General features: G+C 37.7%; 1 protein-coding gene across 4 annotated transcripts in view; it reads right to left on the bottom strand.

Annotated features, from left to right (window-relative positions):
* Window positions 1-22,926, bottom strand: part of ephb2 (EPH receptor B2) — a 127,746-nt gene that overhangs the window by 30,221 nt on the left and 74,599 nt on the right. For all 4 annotated transcript variants that reach the window (XM_014469940.2, XM_023324947.1, XM_023324946.1 and 1 more), the window contains exons 4-5: window positions 8,252-8,407; window positions 5,165-5,500 (exon numbers count right to left, since the gene is read on the bottom strand). In XM_014469940.2, the coding sequence (XP_014325426.2) occupies window positions 5,165-5,500; window positions 8,252-8,407 (492 nt within the window). The remainder of the gene's footprint in view (window positions 1-5,164; window positions 5,501-8,251; window positions 8,408-22,926) is intronic.

The following is a 22,926-nucleotide window of genomic DNA, read 5'->3' as shown; positions in this document are numbered from 1 at the left end:
ACAACTACCACATGGTCAGCTCCCTCACTTCCCCCTACTAAAACACATACCCAAACAGGAACAAGATGGAAATAAGCATCAGTTATTATTATTGGCCCAGTTTTACTTGTGGGACCAATACTGGGATGTTTAAAAAATTAACAACATTGGCTGATCTATAAAACTTCACCTTATCAAGCAAGAGGATGATTTCTTTAAGAGGTTAAAGCTCCCTGGAATATCAATAAAATAGTGCAAGTCTGACCTGATAATAGGTCAAGTAATTCCCCAGGCTGAAATATGTTTTCTACAGAAAAGCAAAAAGAAGGTATAAGAGAAGAACAATGAAACAGTTTCCAGAATACAAAGTTGGAACCAGGTTTAGATACACCATATAAAAAGACAGAGCCTCTCTTTCTTAATGTCTGTAATACATGTAGACTAAATCTTGGGTCAGTTAAGATGACAAAAAATATTTGTACTTGCTAAATGCCAGAATATTGAGAGAGGCAATATTTGCCTTTATTTAATTTGGGGAAGTTCATATTATCATGTCAGGACTTTGCAAACTTCTTATAGATTAAAAAAACATATAACAGTTTCTAGATGACTGAAGGTTTCACATTCATTTGTTGAAACAATTCTACACAAATAATATATAAATATTCAGCTACCATTCTGAACATTCTCAGGTGCTTTATTTTATTAATTTTTTTAGAGTGAAATGTGTTAATCATAGAACTTTTCAGAAGGTCTTCTGAAGATGTTAAGATGAAACTGCAAAGAGACATTATCCAGTAGAATGCTGTATTGACATGGGTCAGAAAGAAGCCATGACTCCAGCAGTAACAAAAAAGGAAAGAAAACCATTTGTAAATGCACTTAGGAAAAAAAACATAAATTATCCAAGATGGTCTGATGAAAATACACTTAAAGTGTTTGGCCTTTACTACCACCATTGTTAAATTTGAAGAAAAACGGGAAGCTTAAAAACCATTCCAACTGTGAAGGAGAGGATGGCAGTATCATGTTTTGTTGGGGTTTTATTGGCGGAGGATCTGATTAAGTTCACAAAATAGATGCCAGTGAATGTAGATATCAGGTTTCGATTGCACTTGCAATACAAATAAAAGTAGGCACAATGAGTTGGGAGAAATGTGATCCTATTCTTAAAGGAAAAGGCTACCATTTTCTCAGTTTCTCATATTACCATAGCTATAAAGTGAGTCATTTTAATCCTGTCCAGATTCGTGAGTGGATTTATGACATCTTTACAAGGAAGAAGAAAATAAACAAAGTGGTAATTGTGTGGATGAAAATGTATTTTTGGTGTCAGAGGCTAGCAGAAAAAGGGCAGACAGGTGAGATGATAGGAAGGCAACAGCAGCTCAGATAATTCATTGGAACCGCAGTATGAGCAATACTGCTTTTGAATGCACAACACATTGAACCTTAAATAAGCAGCAACAGAAGATCAAGGTAGTATACTAAGCTTCATACTCCTGTCAGCTATGAACAGGAAACTGAGCTCACAATTTTCACAAGCTCACCAAAATAAGAACAAAGGGGGATAAACATTGTTTGTTCCAATAAGTATTTACTTCAAATTGTAGAGTCAGAATTTGGTCTAAACAACATCAAATAATCTGTCTGCCTACTAAGATGAGCATTGTTTAAAACAATGACCTTCCTCAGTTAAACTGAAATCCTGGGAGAATTTATTAAAAAAATTATACTAGATATATTAGAATTAAATCGGCAGAGTATTGACTTAAAACAGAGCACTGCTCTCTGATGCACAAACATGATACCAAATACTCTTATTTTAGTGGCGATTATGGCCAAAACTGCTCATTTTGTTTCATTAATTTCATAGATTTTAAAGCATTAAAAGAATTAACAAAGTTATTTGCTCTTTTTTTAACATATAAACTTTCTGGCTTCAAACTTCCAAGTGTTTCTGATATGCCCATAAATCTTATAAACAATGGGATGGACAACAAAACTCATTTTCTTGACCCATTGTGGTTTTGCTTAAAAAAATATCTAATGGACATTTTAAAAGACTATTGTATGTAAGTTGTGCCAAAAAGAGTTGGTCTATTGCCAAAGCTATTAAAGCCTACAGTATCATGTTCTCAATGATAATGTCAGTGACCACATTTCTACAGAAGTATTTTTAAAAGAAATTACATGAATGAGAAGGTGTTTCTGAAACTCTTGAAAGCCAAATGAATATAAAATCACTTTGCACTAGTCTTGTGGTTGCATAACCTAAATAACAGATTAATGTAATAAATATATTTGTTGTTCAGCCCACATACGTATTTATTCAATCATTTAGCAGCAAAAATGGGTTTTTGAATTTAAAGTGCTGCAATGTTGCTAAGTACAGTTTTTAATTACAATGTGATTAGCTGCGATTAAATACAGACCCTGAAATTGCCTCAAATAAAAAAAAATATTTGAGTTCCACCACAAGTGGAAATATAACGAAATTATAAATGCAAGTGTTCCAAAACTATCTTAAAGTATAGTTTTAAGACTATATTACATATAGTCAGTTCTAAGACTATATGTAATAAATCCCTGGAGCAAAAAATTTAGCTCTTCTTCCTTGTGTGTAGTGTCATATAATGTATGCATTCCTCATACTGCTAGAAATGTTTTATGAGAGACAAGTGTTAAATCACTGCACTCACCTGTCAAGCACATTTAACTTCACACTGATACCTCAAAAGACAGACACCACAGTCCATGACAAAAAACATGAAGCTTTGAACTTCGTAAGACACCGTAAGCTAGTTTATCGTCACAAACAGAGTAGCAGTTTATAGCAATGCCAACATGGATAAACAAACTGTGAGTCATATTTTAAGAAATAGCTAGGTACACAGTTCAAGAGTCTGCTAAGTACAAGATGCAAGTTTTACCAAATTACTCATATGCTTATAACATGCATTTTAACACCTTCAGGGCAAGAATTTGCTTTGTGTGACATTACAGTGTGTAATTAAGCACTATATTTTCAGAAGAAATCATGTCCTTCATTACAGAGGCACTGACACCAACCACCCACAGAGGTCGGTTGAGCCTGAAGGTAGAGGAGTGGAGTGTGTTTGATTGGATGCAAGTAGTAAGTTTCCCTTTTCCTACACACCAAAAAGTTATTGCTTAGCAGAGAACTGCTCAATCCATAACTGAGACATGTTTAATTCACTCACCCACATTACCAGGTTTGTATGTTGTTGTGACAAGCTCATGGTCATAAGTAACAAGATTGTAACATACTTATATTTATAAGAATGTCTAGAATTTTGAGACTATTTTGTTTTTGTTTGTCTTAGACAGAGAAATAGAACAGAATTGCCTGAGGTAATTAAGGATGACATGATGTTTATGTAACCTCCAAACCTCACAACCCAGAAGCAATTATTGGCTCCTGGTCCCGATGACCCCAGTGCTGTAGCATTTTGCATCGCAAAACCGCAATCCTGTGTCCTAAGAGTTAGCAGGGTACAGGGTGATGGGGGAGGTGGGAACACTGAGTGGGGGCAAGCAAGAGTTGAGTTCTTTTCACAGCTCGCTCTGACGGGAACTATTGCTGTCTAATACGGAGTGACGGGCACTTCAGTGGAGAGGGCGTAGAGCCCCCCAATTTCCACCAGGTCCCCTCAGCAGGAGCAGCAGAGAAGCCAAGGGTTGGGGTGGCAGACTTATTGTGGCCCAGTGAGTTGGAGTGGGGCATGGGGCCTCATTACAACGCTTAACTGCACTCACAGGCCCTCATTAACCCACCACACCAGTGACTCAAATCAAAACAGACAAAATAAAAAGAAGGTCAGTGCGTGAATAAAAGGTTCTATTCGAGCTGTAGCATTGTAACTGAGTGCGTTATGGCATTTTTAAACAACCAGCCCCCAATAAACATTGAATTCTAGAACAATGTGTCAATTTAAGTGTAAAAATTTCCTATATAAATGACTTTCTTCAAGTAATTGTTCATTTATTGTTAGACTGATTCTGTGCTGGCTTTTGATTATATGTGGATGGGGTTAATCAAAACCTAATAAACCTAAATAAAACCAGTTCACAATAATTCAGATAATTTATCTTTAGTGATGACCACCCTATCTTTTTATCCAGTCTTCATCTGTCTATGCACTCCCCTCAGCTGCATACAAATAGCCCTGGACAAACTGCAAATTCAGTAAAATCAGCCCACTCAAAATGCCTATGGACAGACAGTAGACCGGTTATATGCATATATACTTACCAGCCACTTTATTATGTACACCTGATTAAGTGCTTGCTCACACATAGCACTGCACTGAATTGCTGCCATTTCAGTCAATGGAATGACAGCAATTCAAAGTATTAAGAAGTGTGAAGATGACTAGCTAAATCTATTTGCTGATCTCCAGGGACTATCAGTCACAAGCATTCCTTTCTTTCTTACACAGAGTGGCCCCAGAAGCTGAAAACATCCAAATAACAATGCAGTTTAAACTTGAAAACAGAACCAACCTGCTTTGTATCAACAGTGCAGTGTTGCAATACTATGGGAAACATTTTTAGCACACTTTTCATTAGTCTTCATAGCCATTGTACAACAATATTTGTTAACCGGTGGCTAGGTGTCAGTTAGGGCACTGTTGATGCAAAACAGTCAATGCTTTAGTAATATATTTTGATATTGAAATGCAAACTAAAGACAAAGCCAAAAGCCAAACTGCCCTGGCCAGTACATTACTCCTGCAAGAGATCACATCACTACTAACAGAGATATTTTTAAGTCTAACTCTTCAGTCAAGTGTTGTAGTTATTTAACAGTATCAAGAGAGTAGACAGCTGCTGGCTAGCACTTAGCTCCCTGGTCTAAATACGTAGTGATGAGGTCACACATTAAAGATCAGCAGGCCATCACATTCTGTCTGTCACATCATTAGCAGTGCTCTGTTTCCCATTTTATAACTCTTAATCTGCATACATCACCATAGAAAAGAGAAAAGAAGCAGACTTCGAGGGGGCTTTTGTATAACACATTATGTACATGTGTAGAAATATGTGTGATGAAAATTGTGCAGGGTATAAGCAATGGAAGAGTTACAGGAGTGGGGAAGAAAAGAGGAGAAAACCACATGGCGAAGGCAAAGCGCTGAAGAAGACAGATGGACCTACTTACCAGCCTGGTTAGTGGTAATGTTGACTGAGGCGTACTGAGGAGAGTAGGGGCTCTGATCTGACACTCCGTTGACAGCCTGCACCTCAAACGTATACTGCGTGTGGGCCAACAGGTCACTAATGTACACCCGACTTTTTGTCAGGCCAAGCTGACGGGGTAAAAACTGAACATTGTCCCCACACCGAGTGCACCCTCCGCGGCCTCCGCCACAGCTCTTGCAGATGATGTTGTAGACTACATCCTCACGACCTCCAGAGTCTCGAGGTGGCATCCACTCCAGCATCACAGAGGTTTCATTCACACTTGAGATCACAGTCTGTGGAGCTGAGGGGACAGCTAGAAAACAAGAAAGATTTATAGTCTCAACATTTAGTTAGGTAAATGGACAGATGAAATAGGAAAGTATTTTGATCAACATGTTGTGCAAATGTTTACAATAGTTCTTGAATTTTGAGGTTCTGCCATGCATTTTATGGAGTTTTATGTGACATACCATAACAAACTAGTGCATAGTTGGAAACTGAAAAGTGTTGCATGCATTTGTATTCAGATCCACTGGGATAATACTTGGCAGAACCGCCTTTTGCCGCAATAACAGCTAACAATCTTCTAGCCATCTTCACCAGACAAACTGGATGGAAAGTATCTGTGAAAAGCAACTTTCCAGTCAGACCACAGATTCTTAGTCGGAATTACTTCTGAACTTTGACTATGTAATTCTTTCATTTTCTCCTTGGATATTCCTCCATATATTTGATTCCATCCATCTATCCCAAACTATAACCACTGTCACTGTACCTAATGAAGAAAAACTCAAGCGCTTAACAGTGCAACTTCTACATTTCACCGTAGGGTTAGTGTGTTCAATGTGATGTGTAGTTTTCATTTTTCTACCAACACAAAATCGATGATTTCTGAAGACCATTTTTATTTGAGGGTATCAGAGTATATGGAGTAAATGAACATATTTTTCCCAATATTTATTTGTAAAACACTTGTGCACCAGATATAATTTTCCTCCAACTTCACAATTATGCATGACTGTGTTGTTGTACCACATTAATTCCCAATAAAATACATCCAAGTAAGTAAATGTAAAAATGTGAGAAACAGTGTATGAATGATTTTCAAGACACGGTATAGCATGCACTTTTATTTTATTGTAATTGCCTTTGTAATATTATTTAAAGGCAAATGAGCAAAATCATGATGCTTAATTGGACCCTCTTACCCAAATATGTACCCAAACGCTGGATGTTCATCTAAATCTTTTATAGTGGCTCAGGTTGGCCGGTTATTGTTCCCATTTAGCTAATAAAATACATTAAAAATGAAACTTTCTGAGCACATATGTTCAGTTCCAATTTGCCATTATCAAACCCAAATCATGATCAATGAAAACAACTTTATTCAGCTTTTCAAATTCACTCTTTAAGAAAATTTTCATGTAGTTCAGATGGAAGGCAAGGCTGTCTTTCCTCTGCCTTTCAACAAAACTTTGTTGAAAGGCAGGGGGGTCTGACTAGGACTTTAGCGAAAGTCATGAAAAACTGATATAGAAAAAAATTATTGTAGCTCACATCAGTGCAACATTTGGAAAATCTGGAGACGTGTTCTGCCCTTGACAGTGTGAAGGGCATAACTGCTATCTCTTCCTAGACAAACCCCTAACAGGAGGAGAGAAATTTCACCAGCTTCTCTGTATAGCCTCTTAGAGTTGACTGAATTCCAGGCTTGCAGTGCCTTTTCCCTTGAGATGCCCATTTACACTCTCGTTTTCAAAGTTGATCTCCACTTTGTCAAGTGCTTTCCTAACATCTCTTTTTAACATTTTTTAAAATGGAGAACAGCATAGACGCTAAGAAAGACATACACTCTTCTCTTGAGAGATTCTTAGCAGGGCGGAAACTTCCCACATGTTGCTGCGTGTTGAGTGGCAGGGGAAACAAACAAACAGTGAAAACTGTTTATCTTTTAAGGCCATGTGCACCTAATTATAGTAGACATGTCCTCTAGGACTAACAAGATAAACAGTTCCACTCCGCCCACAACATCCTAAATCTGAATCGATCACTTTTTATTTAACCTTTTTTAATTGGCTGCAATTAACAGATCTCTTGCACTGGAAGAAAGCCCATTGGAGTGCTCTTCTTGGAGTCTCTCTGAAACACAACTCCTCTTTGGCATCTCCTTCTGAGGGAGGAGGACTAATATCCCTCCCATTAGCTGGCGGGCCTCTCTGATGGGCCTGTTTTCTTGCTTTAATCAAACCAGGCCCTGCTGCGCTTAATACGGGTGACGTGACGCTGCTGCTTTCTCATTCACAACAGCTGCTCAACTCCCAGACCCAGGCTTATGCAAATCTCCTTTGTTGGAGACCATCAAATCTTTTCCCTTCTCTCCCTTTTCAACAGGCTAAGAGGGAGTTTAAGGGAAAAAACACAACTGAAACACTGAAAGGTGCTTATTTTTCCTAACTCTCCCCTAGAGCACTAATTCTCCTTTCCTCCACACCCCCTTTTCTTTCCGGATAAAATTCCTGGCTTCTTCTTTTATGGCTGTCTGTCCTTCATCCTTAACCCCCCTACCTCAGTGTTGCTTCGCTCTATCCATCCATCTGCCTTTTTCTTCTCCCATATCACCGTTAGTCTCAAATTCTAATTCTCATTCAAACGGCTTCATTGGCATCACAAGGGAACGCTTCACCCCGGCTCATTCTCTGAGGCTGACCCTTCACAAAGCTACGTGCCCTGGCCCACTAACCTCCAGTCTGGTTTGGAGTAGGGACTGTGTGATGTTGAGGGAGGGCAGCCGAGCCTTGTCTGCCAGGTCAGATCTGTGGACAGCCACACTTTGAGCATGTCAGCATTATGTTTGTGCGAGGGGCAGCTCTGACAGGGTTTCTCTGTTCAAAGCTGTGCAGATGACTATCACCCTCTGATCTCAAAAACGTCTACTTGCGGGTGAGAAATGTACGTGTCAAAGACTTCATATCTGAAACTAAAGAATAACTGCTCATGTCTGGATAGTTTGTGGAGATGACTTGAATGTTGAAAAACTATAATGAAAATGGAAACCCATACATACTTGTGCATGGCATCTGCAGAGGATCAGAGTCAGTACGATAGTATCCATTGCGACAAATGCAGTTGATGGCCCCCTCACTTGTGGTACGGCTGTTGATGGGACACTGCATACAGGACTCATCGCCTTGAGTAGGCTTGAAAAATCCTGATGGACAAGCTGAAGACAGAGGACAAAACAAAAAATTTTGTCATTCTTAATAAATCAATTTTTTTCACAGAAATAGACTACTGATGTAAATGCCAGGGTAAATACTGTGCAGTGAAAAACTGATGTTTACATACACTCTATAACAATATTAAAACTGACATTAAAACTAAACTTTATATGTTTATGTTAGCTGAAATAACTAACAAAAACATAAAATTTATAAAGACTAAAGGCTAAATGTTAAAGGCTAGAGAAATGTGGACACTTTTTTGAGGATTTTTTTTTTATTTCTTTTTTGAATGTACAAGAAATTAAGAGCATCTGGGAAATCCCAGATCATGATGTCATGGGTTTGTAAGCCTTTGATTAAGACCAATTTACAATATTTTAGTTAATTGGTTGCAGACCTGTGGATGCATTTTAAGACAGATCTCAAACATGCTGCTTGTGTGACATCATGAGAAAATCTAAATAAATCAAGCAGAATATCAAAAGGCGAATTCTGGACCCCTGAATGTCTTGTTCATCATTAGATTCAATTACCAGATGTCTGAAGGTGTTGCACTCAACTTTTCAAACAATTATATACAAACACAACAAAGGAATGTCCAGCCGTTATGCTGCTCAGGAAAGAGACGGGTTCTGCGTTCCACAGATGAACATGTTTTGGCTTGTAACGTTAACATCAAACCCTGAACAAAAGCCAAAGAGCTTGTGAAAAAGCTGGCTAAAGCTGGTAAGACAGTGTCATTATCCACAATGAACCAAGTCATGTACAGACAGCACTAAAAGGCCACTCAGAGGAAAAAGCCATTACTCCAAAAGCAACAAAAAAGCCATATTGCAATTTGCAAATGCCATTCATTTCTTTATTGTCCCACATAGGGAATTTTGGTGAACAGCAGCAGTCAAAGACAGTAATGGCATAATCCACACGTCAACACAATTACTACACCACATGCATTCTGGGAAAAAGACGTCAATTTTTGAAGACATGTCGTGTCTGATGAAACTAAACAAAATCCAATCCGTGAAGTATGGCGGTGGCAGTATAATGTTGTTAGAGTTAGCTGCAGGAGCAACTGATGCGCTTCCATATATCATGAAGTAAGAATGACGTATGGAAATATTGACGAAATCTCTCACCACATCAGCCTTGAACTTTAAAGCTTCGGATCAAATGGGTCTTCTAAATGGTAAATGATCCAAAGCTTAGTATCAATGCTGCGAGTTGACTCTTTGTAGACACATAAACATTAAAACATGTAAGTTTGCTTTGAATTATTCCCGGTGCTGCGGTTGTCTGAGAAATATCCGAAGCATTCTGTTCCCACACAGGCACAGGCAGGGTAATCAAAACATACACCACGTACAGCATTAAATACTGTAATTATATGGGTGGATGAGTCATCTCTTCTACATAGGTGGTTTTGTTTGTGTGTTGCCATAAGATTCAGTTGCTGTTGTGATAATATTGGTAGTAAAAAAAAATGTTTTTGGTGAAATATGTTTATCCTTTACTGGTTTAAAAATGTAATAAAAAACTGACATTTGCACCTGCACCATGTCAAGAGCTTTTCTTGTAACTCGAGCCAAAAAGAAATCTATGGATTTGCTTCAGGTAATCTAGCTTCCACCTGCTCCACTGATAGAAAATGAAATATAGAGGTACTAAGACCGAGGTGTTGGAAGTACAGCAACCTGAAAAAAATTACACATGGGACATTGTGCTTATCTGAAGTTAAAACCCCTTCAGGTATTTTGAAATGCAGTTTCGTTTTCTTTGGCAGCTTTATAAAAAGTGGAATATTTTATGCAGCTAGATAAAAGGAGACTAGAAGGTGTTCTTATATACTGTTTGTCAATTTGTATATTTTACAACTATATACTAATATATAATTTTAATATAAAATTGTCAAGGTAATATTTATCTACATCCTCTTATTGCTACTTGAACAACTTAAACACTGTAACAACTACTGTATAACAGAAAATGTTCTGGAATAAAATTTCTATATTTAGCAAACTAAAGAAAATTGCTAATTTTTTCATTCTCTTACTGTAAATGCAATTACACGTCAGACATAATATCTGGAGCATAAAAACACCAGCTGCAGTTTTCATGTAGGAGAGGTTATGGCGAATCAATCTTGAGGTTTCTGTAACAAACACATAAAAGTACCAGTTTGTAAAACAAAATATATCAGCCAGAATACTATGTTTAAAATGATAAATGTATAAGCATGAAAGATGAAAACAGTTATCAAAACAGTGCCGTTAACTGAGATGCTGTTTTTTATTTCATAAAATGCTTCACTGCTTGAATGAGAAAGAAGTTTGCACATTAGGAACATGCATAATGAAATAATGAATAATGAGTGAATCCATACATTGCTACTGAAGAATGTCCGTGAAGAACAAAGATTGACAGTAAGTAAGGATTCAGGCGGGACTCTAAGACACAGTTTGGCAAACTTGATATGTAATGGTTATAGTAAAGAAAACTGTAAACCTGTCGATGGAGGTGTTTGAACATGCAGGGTGTGGATACTTAACGGGGAGCTCAAAAGTTAAATATTACAACACTGACACAGTTGGGCCTGGCCATCTGGCGCTGTGGTCCCTCAGTTTTTCTGAGTAATCCTGGCTCTTAAAGTCGAAGAATCAAAGAAAAAAATATTTAAGTCATGGCTAAGCTATTAAAATACTACAAAGCTCATAAAACAGAAACATGTCAAGTTCTGAAAGAGGAATCTCATATGGATAGTTTTTTTTACCCTGTTAAAGAAAATTACAGCCATACGTTTAAAATAATTAGAAAGTATAATTATAAAGTTTTTACACCAGTCCAATTTCTTCAGTCTTTTGTTACTAAAACGTCAGAATTTATTTTAATATTCTAATCTCTTCCCAAAGCCATTTGTCGAACCTACAACCCTCCCATTACAAGACAACTACTCTACCCACAGAGTCACAGTCTGTCTTACCCGACAATAGAATGCAAATTTCATAGCCAATATTTAAAATCATGGGAAATACCCAGCCTACTGTGTGAGCAATCATATTATTTAACATAAGCCTAAACTGTGACAGTAAAGGATTTTATTTGGCCTTTTGCCTTATTTATAAGGCATAAATTGTGTTATAATTAACACACTTATAATAATCACATGCATAAGCTCATTCAAAGAATTTTTAAATTATCATCCTACAGTAAATAAACTGAGGCAGTGTGGCTGTAGAACAGCTAACCTAATTTTCTAGCGTATGATTACATCTAGTTATCCAAACTTTATCTAAAAGGGCACATCTAACAATCTTAGTTAAATAGCAGTGTCAACAGCAAAAAGTTACTCAAAATAAAATTCAAATTTCACAAAGTATTAGTGTTGACATGTTTTTCTTCTTCTATGATGGATGGGGGAAAAGGTTTGGGGGACTGAGAGAAACATGAGGCCTGGACTTTCACGCTGCCAGTCAACGGGGTCCATTAATGAGGCCCAGGCAACAGCTATGTGGGGAACTGGGATCAGACCAGTGAGGTCCACGACAGTGTGGGGCTCCAAGGATCAACACCATAGGAAACAGCATAAAGAGGGAGTTGAGGCGGGAGTGTAAATGAAAACAAAGACATAAGATGGAAGAGGTTGGGAAATTTTTCATCCAAAGAATTATGTGAATTACTGTGTCTGTATTAAATTAATGTGTGGTACCAGCATGCAGACTATGCAAAACAAGACACGCAATAACATTCAAATCTGGCTGTAGAGGAGACTGAATGAAAATAACTGACTTGCACATGCAGAGCCACCGCATGATGCCAGGCCACGACAGTGGTTGCATTTCTGTGGTTCCTGATGGATGACACACTAGTCCATAATTTAAATTTTCCCACTGAGATCCTAAACCAACAGACATTATTGTTTGTTCACTTAAGGCTATAAAAGTTTGTGTTAAAAATTATATGAAGAAATATTCTCTTAAGACATTACATTTTCTGGGACTGTTCGGTTTTATTTTTTCAGATAGATACAATTCCTCCATAAGACAACAGTAATTTAATGATTTGGGTATTTTTGTATATTTCTTCTAAGGTATTCTCAATAAAACTTAGTTAATGCATTACACAGCTTATGATGTTATGCATTGTCAGTATGAGGCGTTGCTACAAAGTCAGCAACACATCACAAGCGTCAATCTAGCTGACACATGTTTGCCCAGGAAGAGTAAATGCTGCAAGTCAGTGACTCTATGTAGTCTGTGTCCTTAAATAAAAATAAAACAGAAATGAAATGAATAAAACTGACTTTGAATCTGTCAATATAATTGGTTGAAATTGCCTTTTTTTGAAACGTGCCTTAAGATAACGTGCTGTTAATTGGCCATATGCAAAACACATTTAATTCAGTTGAATTAAATAAACCAATCAACATCACCTCTTTCACTCAAAAAGACATCTGGGGACATCTATTGTAATATATGAGTATTGTAGCTTACAGTATGTTTACCTTGGGGAAAAAGACAGGTTGGACTTTCAGTCCAACTAAAACAAATGACTCAGCACTGAGAAGCACACATAGGATTAGATGCATTTACTTTTACAAACATTACAGTTTGATAACTCTTATTCATGTGGTAAAAAGAGACTTGAACCGATGTAATAAACAAACCAAACTTTTGTGAAAACCAAATGATCCACTTCAAGAGGACAATATTATATGTCTTGGCATTCCTCTGTGCTTTACCATGGTCATTATTTTAGGGAAAAATTTGGGGAATTTCCATTTTATACTCGGATGACAGATTTAAAGAGTTGCACAGTTGGTTGGTGTCAGATGCAGAGCAGCGGAGACAGGGAGAGCTGTGATTAAAAATCGGATCCGGAGCTTTAATTCCCTACCTACCCGCCTGCCCAGACTGCTGCTGTTGAGCTGTTTGATCATCATGCTGGCAGGATTGCTCAACATGTGAGAACTAAAGGCAAAATTTATCTGGATGTTTCCTCTGACTAAAAATATCTTTCTGCTTATCAAAGTTAATTAGAGTCAGAATATTTACTGACAGCAGCCCCACTGTTGTTCCTGCTCTTTCTCCAGTCTGCTAATAATATCATCAATAGCATCAATCAAAAGGAGGCTATGGGGTTTCTTTCTCTCCTTATCAGAGTGCAAAAACAACTTTTAGACATAAGACTGACAATAAAAAGTGGACAAAAAACAAGAAGAAAATACAAGTAGTAAATCTTTAAAACAATTTATAAACACATAAGACCCAGTTTAATGGTAGCTCAGTGTATAGGGATTCAGGCCTAAGTCTTGAATAGTGAAAATAATAAAAATATCTGCCATCTGGGTGACTTAGTTTAATTTTTAGTATGGTCTAATCATTTAGGCACTAAGTGTTATATTACTTTAATTTAACACTACTTCTTTAAATGTCTATCCCCAGCCCCCCAACACACACATAGCCCAGCTGCTTATGTCTGCCAATGTTTATGACTGATAGTAATATATAGTCACATAAAAGCTTTAATTAGAGGTTTTTGCAAGACTCACTGAATAAATATAGGACTGAAGGAGCTGTAAGGTAAGTCACTGCACTAGGGTGCTAGTCAAGTTTTATAGCAGGTAATTTGCTGGTTGTTTCAAAGGTTTCCTGAACATTACAGTTGAAAAGATTTACAGCACATTAAAGAAGGTACCTGGAGCAAAAAACATCTGAATCCTCCAAAGTAGACGGGTCTGTGTGGATATTTATGTGTGAGGGAAGAGAAAAACAAGCCAATGCCAACGTGAACAGCCATGTTGGCTTCTTCATCCTGTTTATGTGGTCTATCAGCCATCAAACACACAGAGAAATAGACACATTTACAGCAAATATATAGAGAAAGGTGAGGATTTGACATTCCCATTTCATTTAACAGATTTTCCCCCAACAAAGGGGTCGCTACTGAACAATCGGAAAAGCAACATAAACCAATCCCATCCAAGGCTATACCTATTGTAGCAAAAAAAGAGGAAGAGGGGGAAAAAAATCTACCTTCTATCCGGCTTCCTTCCCACACATCTCTCATCTACAGCACCAAACAGGGAAGTGCTTTGTCCCGCAGTCTGAAGAATCACAGCAACTATAGGACACTCTTCCGGCCTCCTCTTCCCTGTTCTTTCTTCTAAGGACACATTTCATCCTAACCAAAGGCGCTTTATTTAATGAACACACTCTTAGAGAAGAGAAAAGGGAGACAAAGACAGACAAGGTCTTTGTGCATTTGTGTGTGTGTCCATGTGTGTGTCTAGGTGCGTCTGTGTGGTGTTTAAGGTGTGAAAGACAAAAGGCTGCAGGGGTAGGAAAAAAAAGAAAAAAAATCAGAGGTGCTAGGTTTTGTGAGCACAGCAGGAAAAAGTGCTGAAAGCAGTGGAAATGGATGGAATCAGTGGGATTTAGTGGAGGGTATTTTCCTGTTTTCCTTATTTCCCTGAGAGACACAAACTGCTTTCGTTGGCCTCTGTTGAGTCTGGTGCTGCATGTACAAATGATATAAATAATACTAGTCACAGTATAAACATAGTCATGTGAATAAGTAATAATACAAATACTAATCATGTTTTTGCTACAAAGTTCAGTGTATTTGAAAGGCATATTTGTGATAAACCATGATAATATAGCAGATATTTGTGAAGTTAAAGGAAATGAAAAAAAAAATACAAATAGAAACAGTAGGGTGTATATATTCTCCTGACAGACTACAGTTCACTATTGTCCTTTATTCTCAGTAGAAATTAATTTATTACATATGTCACAGGTAAAATTTCTCCCAAGGGAGATGAAGAAAAACTGCAAACCTTCCATGACATGCCAATACAACTAAAAGGAGAATATTGATCAGAGAAGCAAAAAGACCCTCGGTAACTCTAGAGCAGGGTATCCAAAGTATGGCCCGGGGGCCATTTGCGGTCCCCGGGCTGATTTTGTGCAGCTCTTGACTGCAATTCAAGATTATTTAAACACTGGCTCACCGGTTGATGTCGATGGAGACATTTGTCTTTTAATTAGAGCCAAATAATTTCAGACAAATTATTGATTAAATATCATTGATTATTTTAAACAATGCTTTAAGCATTCTCTTTTATTATCATAATAGTAATAATAAACATTTATTTATTAACTTTTACTCCAAAGAGGACTTTGACGTACCCAAATCAACTTTTCATTAATTTGTTAAACAATTACTTAATACACCAATTACAATAGAAGAACGTTCGGTTCTTGTTGCTGAAACTCATCAAAAAAATGTCACACTATTTAATTGAGCCCCAATGAATTTGCAAACTGAATGTGTTTTGAAAGTACTCACTCAGTACTCTTTGTCACAATTCTCAAGTGTTTGGGTCATGAACAGACCACTATAAACAGTGGTCTGTTTATGATATACATGTTTTTCTATTTTCAGTTATTTTCTCTGGGTTCAATATTATTTCAGTGAGGATGCTGCACTAAGTTTAGTCTCTTGTGCTCGATTTCTTGTACATTTTAGTTTATTTTCTTAGATTATTATCAGGAATTTTCCCCTTTTTTTTCTAGATCCTTTGAATTCTTGATCAGCTCGTCCTGTGTTAAAAAGTCTTCTCTCTCAGTTGTCCTGCTGTCTCCCTGCCACAGCTGAACCATATTTACCCTGATTAGTTGATCTAGTTCTTTGTCATTTTCCACCCTTACCTCACTATTTAAGCTCCTGATTTTTCATTGTTCGTGGCTAAATTCTTCCATGGTCTATAATGCTGTTCATGCCCCTTGATCTTTACCTATCTTTTCCCTTCATTAATGCCTAAATTCATATTTATCGAGAAGTTGTCTGTTCCTTTACACTCTTTTTAAGTGATTACAAAAACATATTTCCAACAAAGAAATCTATTTAAAATATTGCATGATTAGTTTGTGTGAGCAGAAAAAGAACTATATTTTTTGATTTTACTTATTCATTGTTAAATTTGTTTTGGCTCATAGTTACTTCTACCTTGACCATTATAGTCCATGTGGGGAAAAAAGTTTGAACACCACTGCTCTAATGGACTTGGAATGACCTTTCGTTCAGCTGGGAGAATCTTGTGACAGTACATTAACCCAGCACTCCATAAATCTGGCATTTATGACAGAGGGGCAAAACTGTTGAATTGTTAAAGGAAAACCAAAAAGAATTTGTCTATGCAGTTAGCCACAAGGCATGTAGGGAGAAAGGCAAACACATGAGAGAAAGCACTCTGGTTAGATGAGACAGTATTTCAACTTCTGGCTCTTGGAGTTGACTTAAAAATAAATGCTGCAAAACATTGGCTAATCCTGGAAGAAAACCTGGTAGAGCCAGCAAAAGATTTAACACAAGTCTGTGTGTAAGGGCATAATCAAAGTAAATTCACGAGTTACGCAAATTACATTTCACATATACACTACATCCAGTCTAATTGAGGGTGAGCTATTTTAAAAAGAATAATGGGCAAAAATATCAGTCATATGAGCAAAACCAGTAGAAACATGTCCCAACAACACTTGCAACTGTAAATTAACTTTTTCCATAAACAATGTCTACTACATGCAAGGTTTTACAAACTATTAACTAAGAAGGCTGAATGCAACTCACACTTGATTTGTATTTCCAAAAACTATATGCTATTTTGTAAGTAGTGATTAGATGCCAAAGGAACACAGCTACTTTTGTAAGATAAAAGCAAGACATACCAATCTTATGTATAAAAAAGGACATAATGTCAACTTTTGCAACAGGTTTTTTATTAGTTTTACAACCTTGCAACTAATAATAACCAACAGACTAACAACCTTTTAAACTGGTCACTTCCAAATAATGCGTAACCCTATGAAATAAGAGTCATGGTCACAGTTGAAGCAGAGAGAGCCACAAGTTGTCTGCTCCTGAGAGCCAAACCCTGACCCAACCCCCCCACTTTAGCACTTCCATAGGGAACACAAGCTAGCACTGTTTGCAACACAGGCTCTCATGATTCAATTAGGACCACAGTCCTCTTGGCTGTCTAATGCAATCAGGCTTGTGTGAAGGCTATTAGACAACTGGCATTCATTTCACCCCAAACGTACACAAATGATATATTCATTTCTCCCACCAGGTTTCCATGTCTTGTGCAATTAAAAAGTCTGGAACTCTGTGTTGCTTCTCACACACTAAGCCAGGATAGAGACAGTGTGTCACCGCTGTTGACCTGCAAGGTGTAAATCACTTAAAAACTCAGAACACTCACTTGTGCCCCCAATTAAAATTCAAAAGAAACCCATCTTTAGAAAGCCACCACCTGCTAAAAAAAGAAACACCTTTTAACCCAGGCTTTATTTAACAGTAAGTGCAAGCATCTAGATGAGAAACAAATTAGATTATCATATTAATGGTAATTATAAATATGTTAAAGACTTTCAGTAGACAAGAACGAACAAGATCTTTATGTAGCATAAAGGCCATTGACTGATTTTTAAATCTTTAAATAAAATTTTATGTAATATGAAGAATGAAAAATATTTTATTTAAATTAATTGTCGTGTTTTTCTGCTGCCTGAGTGTGGATATTTTTTAAAACAAGGTGCTTTCTATAATCAGTTTACCAGAAGGACAGGACAGTGCATAAAAGGTGAGGGTAATGTGTCCAGATGTGAACTGATTAATGATAATGTATTTGTTACAGAGGAGCTTTTCCTGCAACTTGTGCAATTTTTTCATATATATGTGTGTGTGTGTGTGTGTGTATGTGTGTGTGTGTGTGTGTGCATGTGCGTGTGTGTGTGTGTGTGTGTGTGTGTGTGTGTGTGTGTGTGTGTGTGTGTGTGTGTGTGTGTGTGTGTGTGTGTGTGTGTGAAATCATATATTTCACATATAAATGAAATATATATGTGAAAATCAAACAGCAACTTGTAGTGCTGGTCACAGAACGTGGGGAAAAAAAACTCTGACTTTTCCCTCATCTTCCACCATAATGTATATCTTTAATAGACATATATAGTGCATGTCAGAGTGGGTTTGTGTGCAGCAAGGGACATGTATTATGGAATATGGCAGGACAGCAAATTCATTGAAAACTGACTTTTCTTCTCAGCATTTTGCTCTAAGCTGCATCTTTTCAGTAGTTGTCATAGAGCTCAGATCCCAAATCCCCATATTTTCTGCAGCTTCCTCTGAGACAGATTTGGAGCTGAAGTTAGCAGCAGATTAGCTAGAGTTGTGGGAAACCTGGGGAATGAAGTCTGAGGGAGCAGGTATCTCGGCAAGCCTGAAACTCAAAATAGACACAATATACACAATGTACATGCCCTGAGCAAATATAAACCCTAGGACACAGTCCAGAAGCACAGGCACACAACCGGAGATTACTTAAGTCCATCTTTCCCCAATTCATTAACTCCAAAATATAAATAAACAGAAACCATCAAAGAGCTGTAAATAATCCACGTATGGCCACAGCCCAGAGGACAAATTCAATTCACTGCAAGGGCTTCACCTCATGTATGTCACATATAAAATGTTTACCATTACAAGGTTTAGTACATGCAAGGACAAAAAGAAATGTGGAGAGCACCACACCACAAGTACCTGAAGCTAATCTGTAAGCAAACACTGGTCATAAAACAACCACAGTAAATTCAATGACTGCCAAGTGACCTTTTTATCATTACCTCATTGAACTCCCAGACATAACATAGGCAGGCACAATGCAGAAGCTTCTTCTATTGCTGAAATCATATCTTAATATTAATCAAAATAAAACATATAATCAAATTTTTTAAATGAAATTTAAAAAATCCATTCATCAAAAGTCAAAACAGAATCTAGCCGGCTAATTCAGTTGTAGTAAATTGAAAGAAAATGTGGGCAAAATCAGTGTAGGTAGATGTTGGAGCATTTTTTATTTTCCTAATAATTACTTAATAAATTATTTTAAAACTGTAAAAACTACAAATGATATCTAACCAGCTTGCCCCAAAGACATTGAAGCAAATAAATTACTTTTTAAAAAATCTTTCTGATGGATGCCTTACAGAATTCATAAATTAAGGTTGTGTTGAGTAGGGAATCAATCATTTAGCAGAAATGTAGAGTAGTGCACAAAAGTCAACCTCATCACCTCCTACACAAAATGCATAGAAATTAACACTATGATGTGCCAAGCATTACTTCTGTTGGTCCTCTGATTAAAAACGGGCCTGTTTGCATTGTGGTTATCAGCGAAAAATTCCAACGAGGGGGGAATAATTGAAAACTATCCTAACCACAGCTTTTCCATAACGTCTGATAACTACCATCTGTCAATAAAGGAGGAAACAGATGAAAGGAGAGTATCACAGGATTTATGCATGCAGAACAGTAATAAAGTCTGGAATTTTCACTGCCGTCTCAGTTTTTTTTTCTCCCCCTTTTTTAATGCAGAGGAAAAAAGAGGCAAAAAATGTGGAATGGTGAAATTACAAGCATCTGAGCCAATGCATAGACACAGAGTATAATATGAACAAGTTCAGAAGGTGGGTGGTTATGGGGAACAATATGGAAAGGGTCATTTCATGCAGGCAGAACACTTGACAGCTTGCTCTCCAGAGGATGTAGAATGTCCAATCACATTGCTAGTGAGCCCCTTAGTACACCACTCTGCAGATGACTGGGGTGTGGCAGGAGGCAGGCCTGAGTGTCGGCATTAATCTCCATTCGGGACGGAACGTAAACCTTGCACGATGCTCATCATACGGAAATTATCCCTGTATTCCATTTTGTGTTATGACAGATAATTAGTAAGACTTGGAAATAAATGTCAATTAATGCAAATGGTAGTTTTTTAGAAATTATCAAATTTTCACTTGCAATTTGTTTATGCTCACATTGCCCCATAGACAAAGCAACTAATTAATTACATATAGTACTGGAAAAGGGTAAGATTTTCAAATGAATGCATGTTGATTATTTATTATGAAATAGCATAATTGAAATGATTAAGTACAAAAAATGAATAAATAGAAATCTAAGACAAATGTAGGCCGGTGGCATTGAGATGTAATTTAAGATCCAGCCAGCCATCCATCCATGGACTATCTCCCCTTATCCTTCTAGGGTCATGGCGGTGGGCTGGTATCCGATATATTTTAACAGGTCATTATTAAAATATATTGGATGCAGCTAATTTTCACAATTTGCCATTTTGTACCTTTTGTAGTGTTTTGGGAACTCCCATGGGACATTTTGTATCAGCAGTGCTGGGGAAGCAACTGAATTGGGAAGGGATGAAAAAACAATGCATTGGTACAAAATGGGGTACAACTAGGGAAAGAAAGTGGATATGCAACAACCTCAGCCTGGAGTCAACTATATCACAACCAGAAAAATACAGAAAAGATACTTAAACATCATTAAACGTCAAGTCACTTAGACTGGCAATAAAATGAGGGAATATTGTAGTGAGCACATATCAAAGTATTATGTTGTCTTTGATGAGGCAAACAAAAAGGCAGGGCCTTAACAAGAACAAATCAACCGATGGACCAAAATATGCAAGCCGTCCCTGAAGCAACATCCACCAAAGCCTGATCACTGTACAGCTGGTTGAAAACGGGCCCTGTTGAAAAATCTTTTATTTCCCCTCCTGCTCAACAAGAGAAATGACTTGCATGTCAAACCCCTCAGTTTTTAGCACAGCTGCCTAAGCCCATGATTCATACATTTTAAAGCACTTGTGGATGACTGTATTTACATTACATGCTCTCCTAGATGCACCGATCGATGTGTCTTAACTCTTTATGAGTTTTGAGTGGGGGCTGCCAGCACCTCAGCCTCCAAAACCCCCAAACGTGCCCTTTTCTCAAGGACAGCCAGTTGCTAGGGCAACAGGCGCGATTGCTATGTAAGGCAGCTTCCCCGCTCCGTTCTGCAGGCTGCACCCGGACCTTAGAGCCCTGATCACAGCCACAGACTGCTGATGATACTAGGACTGGGTGGACGAGCATGGTGAGTGGAGGTAGAAGATAAGGGATGGATAAGATAGGGACTGGTGAGACAATTTAATGATAAATAACCTCAACGACCCATTAAAGATGGGCAGTGTGTCAGTGTTGAATTCACACTTTCCTTGAAAAAGATAAACCATATTGGTTGAAATATACAGCCAAGAACAAGCAATAAACACCCTCCAAATGCCATATGACGGTTTCAACACGCCTTGGAATTTGTAAAATGTAATCATTAGTATCTGCTCCAACAGTCAGCATTTGTTTCTGCATAAAACAGAGCAAGCAGTTGGCCAGTATAGGTGAAACACAAGCTGAGGGATGTGCTGTGGTGGTTGAGTCCTTTGTGCCTCAAGGCAGTTGTAGGAAATAGCTGACGGAGGCAATCACTTGTCTGTATGTGTCTTTTTGTTCGTCTGTTTGTAAAGAGCAGCACGTAGAGCAAGAGAGAACAGAAAAAGAGAGGAAAGAGGGGTGAGGAAGAGGGGCTAACAGCTTTACCAAAGTCCAAACAAAGGCAGCAAGCGGCAGTTCTAAGCTCAGCAGCAGAGGCTCCCTAAGGTGCAGTCTAGCTGATAGACAGGTGGCATAAAGGGGTTGTGTGTTGTCCAGTCAGTAGAGACAAGGAGTGTCTCAGATGAGGGAAGAAGGAAGGATAGGAGGGAGGAAAGAGGAGGTGGGGGTTGCATCGCAAGAAGCAGCTGGTGCTGAGGACTGTCACTGTCCCAGTGTACAACTCCATTGCATGTCTATAAACACACAAAGAGAAACTCCCAAATAAAGAGCAAAAGATATTTTACGTTTCATATTCAAAATCAGTATTTTTTTTTTGTCTTCAGTCATCTTTCTTTGCAATGTATTTATTCAAGTTTATAGCAATTCTTCTGCCTACAAGCATTTAATGAGGCAGCAGGGAATCTAAAGCAAATTTTGACATCCATCTTATCTAGAAAGAACAGCAGCTGTAATGGGAATAGTTTGCATGCAATCATGCATCCAGTAAGCACATGTGCTTATACTGCATACACAAACATACCTAAATACATCCAAACTCCTCTGTTGCAATGAGAAGTAAACACATGGTGATATAGTTTTCTTTTTGTTTGTGGGCAGCCTTTTAAACATCTTGTAAAAGTTGTTGTTGGGGCACAAAAAGTTGGGTTTGAATAGAAATTTCCAACCTGAGATTTTGAGGATTCAAATTGTGGTTAAAAATAAATATAAAGTAGACAGTTTGGGTGGTACTCACTGATCTGATAATGGCACTCGAATGGATAATGAGTTTATGCAAATTTAAGTCATGAAATGACATGGGTGATCTGAACACCCAAAATTGGATTTTGGATAAAAACATGTAGATTGAGGGCTTAAAATCCAACATTTCCACAAATGCCATTCAACCATCTCTTGAACTCAACACCATCTCTGGTATTGCTGGGGGAGATACTCCTGAAGTCACTAATGGTTGATGTTTAAACACATAATGTATTAAATAGTCCAATGATAGCTGTGGAGAGAAGTGGTGG

This window comes from Xiphophorus maculatus, chromosome 20 (assembly GCF_002775205.1).
Source record: "Xiphophorus maculatus strain JP 163 A chromosome 20, X_maculatus-5.0-male, whole genome shotgun sequence".
Lineage (NCBI taxonomy): Eukaryota > Metazoa > Chordata > Actinopteri > Cyprinodontiformes > Poeciliidae > Xiphophorus > Xiphophorus maculatus.
The sequence above is the reverse complement of the archived record's forward strand: the minus strand, read 5'-3'. Positions and strand labels throughout refer to the sequence as shown.